The sequence below is a fragment of the Mandrillus leucophaeus genome, unplaced genomic scaffold, assembly GCF_000951045.1.
Source record: "Mandrillus leucophaeus isolate KB7577 unplaced genomic scaffold, Mleu.le_1.0 Scaffold839, whole genome shotgun sequence".
NCBI classification, from domain to species: domain Eukaryota; kingdom Metazoa; phylum Chordata; class Mammalia; order Primates; family Cercopithecidae; genus Mandrillus; species Mandrillus leucophaeus.
The window spans coordinates 1,113,129-1,124,610 of record NW_012109130.1 but is presented as its reverse complement, the minus strand read 5'-3'; the positions used below and the strand labels follow the sequence as shown (position 1 = coordinate 1,124,610).

Sequence of the window (11,482 nt, the reverse complement as noted above, 5' to 3'; positions counted from 1 at the left end):
AGAGAGAGATTGCTGTACTGGTACAGGGATAAACAAATCTTGGGATAGAATGGAAAACTTGAAATAGCCTTGCACTTGGTATAATTGTAGACAGTATTTATATGGCTTGTAGATAGTGTTTATATGGCATGTGGATAGTGTTTATACGGCATAAAAAGTATTGTAGATAATATTGTATGTGGATGAATAGTATTCTAGATGATGGAGCACAGGAAAAAGGAACTTTTCAATAAATGGTAATATAAGGGTTTATACAATATATAGTTTATAGATATATACACATATATGTACAAAATAGACTTGTATCTCATATCAAACATAAAAATCCTGTCCATATGTATTTAGAATTTGAAAGTGAAAAACAATAATGTTAGAATGTATAAAAAATTTAGAAGTAAGTATATGAGAATATCTTTGTATATGTCTGTGTGTTTCCATATAACTTTTTATCAGTACATCTGTATATCCAGTATTTTGCCCAGAACCTTACTTTTGGCATAACTTTAACAGATATAGGAAATAATAATGAAAATGTCTTACAATCCCGGGTAGGAAAATATTTCTTAAACAATTGTTTAAAAATGCTAACCCACAAAATAAAAGACTGATAAATTCTACCATATTAAAGTTATGTAATTTTGTTCATCTAAAGCAATGGTTTCCAACTGGGAGTAATTTTGCCCACAATGACACAATTGCACTCTCTGAGGATATTTTGGTTGTCCCAACTGGAGAGGGATGGGTTACTGGCATCTAGTGGATAGAGTCCAAAGATGCTGTTAAACATCTTACAATGCAAAGGATAACCCGTACCCCACAGCTAAGAATTATATCAATAATTCTGTGGTTGTGACACTGTGACCTAAACATACTATTAAAAAATAAAAAGATGACTGTTATCTTAGAATAAAATGTTTTCAACATATACAACCAAAAAAGAAGCAAATAAACAAAAACCAGTAACCAGAAGTTTAAAAGTATTCATAGAAATAAATTGAAAAAAAGATTGACAAGTAGGAAAATGGTTAAACAACATGAACAAGCATTTAATCGAAAAGGAAACAAATATGGCCAAAAATGCTTATTCGTGTTGTTAATCAGAAAAAATTATACTAAAATGAGATATCATTTATGGCCTCCAGTTGACAAAAATTAATAAGACAGTATGAAGTACTATAGCAAATGTGGATTAAGAGGAACATTTATATATTGCTTATACGCAAGCTAAAACACAAAGAGGAAAAATGAATGATGTAAAGAGGAAAAAGCACCTGTGATTTCTGAGACACTATCAAACAGATGAGCATACTGTAACTGAAGTCACAGTGGAAAAGAGATCATCCAGTTCAAGAAAGAGAACATGGCTAGAAATTTCAGAAGCTCTTTCATGTGCTTCATTCCATTTATAAATTCTTCAATCCCCACGTCCATAGCCATTATCTTAAATTTTATAATAATCACTTCCTTGCTTTTTTAAAAACTAGTTTTGTCTATGATCCATTTTGAGTACATTTATGAATGAGGTGTAAGTTTCACATAGCTTTTTATTATTTTGCACATGGGATGTCCGATTGTTCCAACACCATTTACAAAAAAGCCTACTCTTTCATCAATGAATTGTTCTTGCACCTGTCTTAAATTAAATGGTCCTGTTTGGCTAGAGCACAAATTTCTGCAATAGCTGTTTCTACAATCTCTACTCCGTTCCACTGGTTTAAATAACTATCCCTCCACCAACCCTACATTGTCTTGATCAATATAGTTTTTAGTAAGCGTTCAAATTGAGTAGGGTATTTCTTACAGCTTTATTCTTCTTTTATCATACTTCTTTGGGTTATTTTAGTTAATTGGCCTTCCATATACATTTTAGAACCCACTTGTCTATACCTATAAAAATTCTGCTGATATTTTGATCATAGCAACAATAAAGCGATATATCAATTTGGGGATAATTGACCACCAACATGATATTTCTCACCATTTATATAGTTTTAAAATTTCTTTAAGATTTTATAGTTCTCCCTACACAAATTCTATATGATTTTAGATTCTACAAAATTATTTCATTTGTTTGGAGCTAACAAATTCTGTGCTAACCAATGTTTCTTCCATCCTGTACTTTCACTTTGTGATCTCCTTTTGCTTAAGAAAATCTTTCAGTAGTTCTTTCCATGACAATCTATACATGCAAACTCTCCTAGTCTTTTCATGTCTAAAAATGTCTATTTTACCAGCACTGTAAATAATAGTTAACCTGGTTCTAGAAATGAAAAGGGAACATTATTTTCACTGAGAACCTTGAAAATACTATCTTTTGGCATCTAATGCTATTGATGAGAAGCTGATGATAGTATAGACGACATTCATTTGAATAAAGTTAACCTTTTTCATCTAAGATTTTTAAAGATTGTCGGTTTATCTTTGGTGTTCTGTAGTTTCACCATAATGAATCAGGGTGTGAACTGAATTATATTGTCTTGAATTGAATTCTAGTATCTTGATTCATACTCAGAATTTGTTTCCATTTCTGAAACTTGTGTTTTTCCTCGTTTTTGAAAAATGTTCAGCAATTACCTATTCAAATATTTTTTTCCTTCACCATTCACTCAATTACCTTTTTCTGGAACTACTAGTAGATTAATGTGGAAGCCTCTTAATCTAACATACCCTTATTTTATTTTTATTAAATGTCATATATTTGTTACACTGTATAAGGTAGGTATTTCTCACTATTATTTTCCAATTCACTAATACATTCTTCAAACATGTCCAGGCTGGAATTGTACTCTGGAATTTTCCCATCTATTGTATTCATTATTTAAAGTATAATTTTTCACGTATGTGCAATTGCTTCCATTTCATATTTACTTATTCTTATTTCATTTCTGTCCATTTTTATTTATTTCCTTATCTGTTTTAATGACAGTATCACCTTCCCTTATGTTGTTAGTATTATCAACATCATTTTTTAAGGGCTTTGCTAGAATATTCTAGTTAGAAATATCAGCTGGAGTAAGTTCGCTTTCTAATAATTGATTTTGTTCACAGCCTTTGTAGCATTAAATATCATCACATTTTGAAATTCTGGTTATTAGGAAAGCTCAGGGTTTTTGTTGTTAATTTTTTTTTATTATTATTCTTTTACCTCCCCTGTCTTTTGTCTCTCTCCCTCTCTGTGCATATGTATCCCTCATCTTCTGTTTGGTTTCGGTATTGCCTCCATTCAGTCCTCCGGGTTCTCAATCTAGAGCTAGAACTTAAAATAAAAGTTTGGGGGCCAGGCATTGTGGCTCATGCGTGTAATCCCAGCACTTTGGGAGGCTGAGGCGGGTGGATCACCTGAGGCCAGGAGTTCCAGACCAGCCTGGTCAACATGGTGAAACCCTGTCTATACTAAAATTACAAAAACTTAGCTGGGTGTGGTGATGTGTGCCTGTAATCCCAGCTACTCAGGAGGCTGAGGCAGGAAAATTGCTTGGACCCAGGAGGCGGAGGTTGCAGTGAGCTGAGATTGCACCATTGCACTCTAGTGTGGGCGACACAGTGTGACTCTGCCTCAAAAAAAAAAAAAAAAGGTTTGGCTATTTCCCTTATGGATGTGGTATATCTAAGCATGAAACTAGAAGGTTAGGCTCACATTTATTGCCATTTGTGAGGATAAGTCCGTGCTCTTCTTTTGTTAGTACTTGAAATAGAGCCCTGAGTGGCACTATGAAATTGTGTATATATTGGAGGTGGGAAGGTGCAGGGATGGTGTTTTCAATCTTCTTTCATGAGTGAGAATAAACCCAGTCTCTGGCTTCAAGTGCAGTTAAACTGGATGAGCCGCTGTATTAAGTGGAGCACTTTTACTCCACTTTATATTGCATACCAAGCCCCGACACAGTCATTTCCTAACTAGGAGCCGTGCAGGATCGTAGACTTATGATTTTATAATTCTTTCTCTTTTTATCCATGACAATGTCCATCCACTATTTGAGATAAATTGTCAGTTTAGTTTTCTCTTTTTATAATGTATTCATTATTGCTGTGTTTTGATCAGAGAGCAATCTTTCATGTATTGACCTGAAAGTCTCCATCATTTCATTTACAATCTATTTTTATGTCTAGATTGCATGACACATGGATATTTTTACAAAGTTCACCTTTTAGTAATATCCAGAAATAATACACAGCGTGTAGAATAAACTGCAGAGGATATAGCATTTAGATGTCCCAGTGAAATCTTCACAGGAGAGAAAAGTAACAAAAATGCACATTTAAAAGATTGTATTCATAACATTATATTGTACCTCATAAATACAGATAATTATTATTTGTGAAATAAATTTTTAAAACCTTGCCAGCCATGGAACCAAAATAAATAAATAAATAAAAATAAGAGTTTATATTACCTTAATGCAACCTTCACTGTTGATTAAAAATAAAGCTTTCTTTTGGCTTAAACATTTTCTAACAAAGGCATCATGATAATCAAAAAATTCCATCTTGTTCCAGAGGAAATCTCTCATGGTTACTTAAATCAAATAAAAAGCTTGTAAGTCATACATACGGATAAATGGCTTCTTTAATGTTTCCAAAAATCTGTTTTCCGGTCATTATAATGGTCAGTTGCGTTGTCAATTCTATAAGACAGCCTCCAGGATCACACTAGTCAGAAGCAAGACGGGAGAAAACAGAATTGAATGATCAAAAAGATAGAAATTTGCAACATCTAAAGGAAACCCTAAACCATAAGATTAGAATCTCGAGGTTTTGGTTGGAAGGGTTAAGAGATATTTAGTCCAATAGCTCCAAACCTGATCACAGACCAGTGCCGGGCTAGCTGCATTAGATTCATCTGTGAACTGTGTTAAAAAACACAGATTTCTGGATCTCATTCTTAGAAAATTCTAAGTCTTTATATCTGGGTTAGGGTTGGGAGTTGTTATATCTTCCATTCTCCAAAATTTGGAAACCATGGATCTGTTCTAACTCTACTACCTATAGTAGTACCATTTCTACAGAAAGTAATCAGTCTTCCCTTGCAGGAAATTTTTAGGAATAAAGACTTTATGTCATTTTATGTCTCATATTTTACTGCCAAACCATAGGCAAAATGTAACTTCTTGCTCAAAAATAAACTGAGAAGTTTATCAAATGACAGGATTCATCTGTGAACAATACTCTCTATGGATACAGTCAGTGTCTAGGTATCTTTTGTAATTTTTTAGCATGCGAATCAGTGCTTGGCACACAGAAAGTGGTTAATACTGAGGTATTGAAGCTGCACACCTCACCTCACCTCTCAAGGAAATTCTTACCTCTTCACTTCTCCACTCATCAAATAAATATGTGTATTTTCCGGGATAGCCTACGAACTTCCCTTTAAAGAAAGCTACGTAGAAGCAGGATGAGTAAAAATTTACAAACTGAAACAGGAACATTTTCAAGGTAAGACTGCTCTCATACTCCTGGTATGTTCGAGGAATTTCTATTAAGTAAAAAAAAAAAAAAAAAAAAAAAAAAAATCGTTCAGTGCATCTTCTTATTTTTCCTTGAACTTCGTACTCCCTGGGACAAGTGAACATCAAGTAACTACAGATTTGTGTTAGATTTTCTGTTATACACTTTGTATTAAACTAACCACTGGAAAAGCCTAGGAAGCTGTTATTACCACAGTCAGAGAGACAGCATTCTTGTCTTGGGGTTACACAGAATTTGAAATTCAAACCCAGATGATATGGTCTGGCACTCTGTCCCAAGCAAAATCTCATGTCAAATTGTAATTCCCACGTGTCAAGGGAGGGACCTGGTGGGAGGACATTGAATCATGGGGGTGGTTTCACCCATGCTGTTCTCTTGGTGTTGAGTGAATTCTCAAGAGAGCTCATGGTTTTATTTATTTATTTATTTTTGAGATGGAATCTCACTGTGTCACCCAGGTGGAGTGCAGTGGTGCGATCTTGGCACACTGGAACCTCCGCCTCCCAGGTTCAAACAATTCTCCTGCCTCATCCTCCTGAGTAACTGGGACTACAGACGTGTGCCACTACGTCTGGCTAATTTTTTTGTATTTTTAGTAGAGACAGGGTTTCACCATGTTGGCCAGGCTGGTCTCAAACTCCTGACTTTGTGATCCGCCCGCCTCGGCCTCCCAAAGGGCTGGGATTACAGGTATGAGCCACTACACCCGGCCAATTGAGAGCTAATGGTTTGAAGGTGTGGCACTTCCCCATGTACTCTCTCTCTCTCCTGCTGCCTTATGAAGAAGGTGTTTGCTTCCCCTTTACCTTCCACCATGATTGTTAAGTTTCCTGAGGCCTCACCAGCCATGTGAACCGTGAGTCAATTAAACCTCTTTCCTTTACAAACTACCCAGTCTCAGGTAGTATCTTTATAGCAGTGTGAAAACGAACTAATACACCAAATAAGAAAACAAAATAATACACCAAATAAGAAACTTATGCTCATCTCCAAACACTATCTGCTATCCTATAAGCCACTAGAACTCATCTGTTTACAATCAGGTTTGAAGAAAATAAGATCACGTCAAGGGCAGGGATGATTTCCAACAGAATTGTGTTGCCCTCTCATGAATTCAATGGCTATATTAATTTTGAAAATAATATGATTAGCAAATAGTGGCAGAAATAGTACACATTTTCCCTCTCCTTTATTTAAAATGCATGAGCATGATCTGTCATTTAATGAATTCTAAAGATAACAAACTATTAAATTATCTTCACCCTGCAATAGAGGGTCATGAAGCACAAAAATGTAGAAAAGTATGTTTTCCTGAGCTGATGATCTCCCAGTAGCATGAGCTGATCCAGCCAAATCATGACATTTTCAGCAATACTGAAAGTATCACAAAATATTTTAAAGACACAGATAACTCCCCCATTTTAGTGAAATGTAGCTGTATTCCTACAAAACTTGTAATGTGAACTTGAATGATTTTTTTTTTCCCCACTGAGGAAAATAGTGAGTTTTTAGGTGCTTTTAAAAGCAATTTATCTGCTGTGATTTTCTCACTGTTGACAGCAGAAGTAAAAATGAGAGAGAACTCCAAGTTTGAAGATAGTATATAATGAAAGTCTCATCTCAGTGCTCATTCCAGCGCTGACTGAATAATGTGGTCTTTTGCTTGACATCAGCCATGATGCCTATGTACAACAGATTCAAAGGAGCTTGAGCCCTGGAGTGAACACTCAGAGAAGAGGCTGATGCCTTGATTTGAGTCTCCGATCTTACTGCTAACTTGCCAGGAAAAAGAGCAAAAACGACTGTGCTCTGTGCTGCTCTACCTAACTCAATCTCTCACTTAACCTGTGATCCCTTTCGATTACTTTCCTTGTGGATTTAAGTAGAAATTTTAATATTTTAACAAGAAAATAATCCAAGTTCTATGAGATGGCAGTAGAAAAGAAAAGCACTAAAATTTAGATTTATTTAGGAGAAGCTGACTTTTCCGTTTTTTCAGAATAACTTCCAAAATCAATACTTTCTAAGAACCATACACATGAAATAACAATTATCTGTGTCTTCAGTAAAGTGATTATTTTTCTTAGGATTCAGCTAGACCCATCAAGGGAGAATTAAGACAAGAATACTCAGAAAGATAAATAGAGTCCAAATTCTTATTTTTTTTTCCAGTTCTTTTTGCTGCTTCCGTTATAATGGACCTTGAATTGTGGCTCTTAATAGCAGATATGAGTCTACCTATAGAGAAAAATTGCCTTAAAAGGTACCCTTTGAAAATGAACTCCTGGGGAGCTGATCCAAAATAGACATATAGCATCAATAAGAATCATTCTTCAGAATCACACTAATGATTTGGCGAGCTTACCCATTTTTGTGATCCACGCAGATATCTTTTCATAAAAGAAATTCAAGATCAAGATGACAATAAAGTTCAAGCATGATCCTGTGAGTGATGTGGTTATCTGAGGAGTAAGGAAGCTTTTGACCTGCTTTAAGGATGCATCACTTTCCATGAAACTAGCAAGTGTAGCAAAGACTGACAGGCGATACACAATTACAGCTACCATACTGGTGACGACAAGAGACATCTGGGAAAGGAAAACAAAGAACTGCTATTTGGGTCTCTGCATCTCTGTTAGGAATACATATCTAACATATTGATTATTCTGTTAACCTCATTATATGAAGTTTAGCAGGTCTCATGTGCAAAGCAAACTAAGTCAGTCTCTCTTTCCCTAGATGGCAAGATGTGAACACTGGCAAGGTAAAAGGGTTAAAGATAAGGCATATACTAGCTGCTGGTTAAGTCTAAAAGAAACGTCTTCATTGTTCATCCTCTAGGCTTATTCTCTAGTAGGGAGTGACAACCTATAGTAGAAGGCCAAATCCTGCCTGTGGCCTTGCCTGATCTTATATGGTCCTTAAGTTAGGAATGTTCTTCTGCATTTTTTTTTTTTTAGACAGAGTCTCGCTCTGTTGCCCAGGTTGGAGTGCAGTGGCGCAATGTTGGCTCACTGCAAGCTTCACCTCCCGGGTTCAAGCGATTCTCCTGCCTCAGCCTCCTTAGTAGATGCCACCACACTCGGCTAATTTTTTGTATTTTTAGTAGAGACGGGGTTTCACCGTGTTAGCCAGGATGGTCTCGATTTCCTGACCTCGTGATCTGCCCACCTCGGCCTCCCAAAGTGCTGGGATTACAAGCGTGAGCAACCATGCCCAGCCTTCTTTGGCATTTCTAAAGGTTATAGAGAAAAGTAAAGGCAATTATGTTCCAGAGACTATATGTGGCACAAAGCCAAAAATATATATGGCTCCTTTACAGAAAATGTTTGCTGATGCATGCTCTACATTGAAGTTGAAGATGTAGAATCAAGATCACTTATTTTCCTAAGAAAAATACATGCCAATATTGCATTTCACTTCCCCTCAGAATATTGCCATTAGTGCTCTAATATGCCTGGTAGTTTAGAAATTTATATAGATTCTGTATAAATTTTGTACACTTCCAATATTGCAAAAGCACAAAGATGGCTTTCTATCAATCATTAGAAATTTTATTCTAAAAGTTGAGGAAATGAGTCAAATTAAATGAAAACTAGAAATCAAAACCAGAAAATTTTCTGGGGATATACTCCAGATTTCTCAAAAGAGAGTACTGAATTAATGATTCTCCCCATTTTATTTTATCACATCTCCTTAATGATTATTACATAATCTAAGAAAACATATTTTTACTGTTTTAAAATATGAAAATAATAGATTTATCTTTAACAAGAAATGTTAAAGGTAAATCATATGGGGTTTATGGACTAGTGAGTCTAAACTATAATCTACAACTGTCAATTATTTATATTTCAACATGCTAACTAACCCCTTAGAAGGTAACACTGCCTGTTTTCCTAAAATTAAACATTAACAGTTAAGAGGGAACACATTTGGAAAAAGGAAGAGCAGGAAATAAAGTGGAAATAAAGATACATTCATGATTTTTCTAAACTAACCAAAGAGTCTGGAATCAGAGTAAGTTTGTTATTCTGTCCTGATTTCAAGTGATCACTTAAATGAAGTGTTGTGAGGCAGGGAGGGACAGGCTTTAAGACAAAGCATCTCCTCTTCCTTGAGATCTTTTCCCAAAGTTTAATTATGGAAAATCCCTATAAATTACAGTTTATTTTGTGTAAGAGCTATAACCAAGATAAAAAGACCAGGGAGGGAGAGGGAAAGGAAGGACTCAAGAGACATTGCAGATAACACTGTTAACATAGCTCATTTAATCCCCTGTTGAAGAAATTATAGCAATTTTTAAAGAAATGCTCACCCATAATGTCACTGTGGCTCCTGAAAGAAAGTACCATGGAATACGTGCATATAGAGGCATGTAAGGTTCCATCTCCTGTGATGTTGAAGAAATCACAAAGAAATTCAAAATCTCCCCTCTAAGTCAAGACTCCAAGCACTAGTCAGTATCACACAGCCCGGTTAAAGCAGGAACCTCCCAAAAGGGCCTACTATAGGCCATGGAAAGCTGCATTATAGGAATGGTTCCTTCTCTTGAAGGAGAAATCTCTAGGCGTCCTAGATGGGGTATTTTACACATGATATGAGACAAAATGGATACACACAATTTCCTAAATGCTGAATTACGATGTTTAGGGCCTGGCACTCAGTAAATAAAGTCAAATAATGAAGGTTGCTGCTTAGGCAGACATGCTTTATGATGTTTAATGGTGTTATAATTTTATCTAATTGAATCGAATTGCATTGCTCTGCAATTGCTCTGCATGATATTAGATGCTTTCTTTATATTTTTCAGATAAACTGTGTTCTTCCACATAGCTCAGGAGCCAAGACTTCAAGAGTCATTAATGAAAGATATTGATTATACAGCTGACATTCTTAGGCACATCAAGAAGCAAGTAGATTTTACCTAAAAGAAGCAAAAAATAATAAAAGAAAAAAAAAGCTGTCAGCAGAAATCAAAATCATGTAATTCTATAACATAATATTTCACATTTTAGGAATTTTAAGGGTGGTCTGAATAAAAATAGGACTCTCAACAGGCAGGGTAGGCTGTCCAAGAGTCCTACAGACCTCAGAATGTGTGTGGATGTATGTGTATATGTGACTGTGTACATGTATATTCATGTATGCACCCAATGTATGTGTGCTCATGCATGTGTATGCATATTTGTGTGGGTGCACGTGTGTGTTCCCAATGCAGACTTAAATATGACGGTTCTGGTTGCCCTTAAACACTGAAGAAGCACTGCAATAAGTAAAAATAAATACATACATAAATAAATACATAAACAACTCTGTTTCTTGATTTCTAAACCACGAAAGCTAAGTGAAGTCAATGATTCACAGTGAATCAATACATACGGCTTTTCAACCGGATTCAAATGTAAGCATTCAATACATTTTTTTTCTGTTAATTTTTGGCAAAGCTAATGGGACTGCTTTTGTTTTATTTTTTATCTCATGAAATAGGAATAAACATCATGTCATTATTCTGTCAATATCTTTTAATATATTTTCTTAATTTCAAACTGCCACCCAAATTGTTAATGTATTTTCTGAGATGCTTTCATGCTCTTTGGAGATGTTTTTGTGATCTTCCAATGAAACTTAGTAATTGTTTAGTGAAGCTTAAATGGTGAAAATAATTTTAAATGTTACATTGCAAGAATAGTTTTCTGAAGAGAAGAGGGAATTCTACTGAAGAGAGTGTATTTGGGACACATATTATTCTCTTTTAAATAGCAGCAGGAAACACAGTGATTGTAGATTATGGAAAAATAGGGGCTCGAAAAATATGTAACCAAGATTCTGGTCTTTAAAGGAAAGCACTTCCATTTTCACATGAAAAAAGTGAGGTACCAAAAAGTTAAACAACTCAGTTAAGAACATACAGCTGGTTTGTCAGCTAAGCATTCTAATACATAGACTTCTTCCCCCACACACCAATACAATGATTGTCAATATAATTAATTAAAAGGGGCCATGTGAAGAAAAG

At 35.3% G+C, this 11,482-nt stretch overlaps 1 protein-coding gene across 1 annotated transcript in view; it reads right to left on the bottom strand.

The window, feature by feature from the left end:
* LOC105530681 (anoctamin-5) overlaps positions 1–11,482 on the bottom strand; it is a gene marked incomplete at its 3' end in the record, with an annotated part of 85,911 nt that overhangs the window by 5,229 nt on the left and 69,200 nt on the right. Inside the window, exons 15-17 of the mRNA XM_011968319.1 lie at positions 7,832–8,054; positions 5,304–5,473; positions 4,553–4,650 (exon numbers count right to left, since the gene is read on the bottom strand). Of these exons, the coding sequence (XP_011823709.1) occupies positions 4,553–4,650; positions 5,304–5,473; positions 7,832–8,054 (491 nt within the window). The remainder of the gene's footprint in view (positions 1–4,552; positions 4,651–5,303; positions 5,474–7,831; positions 8,055–11,482) is intronic.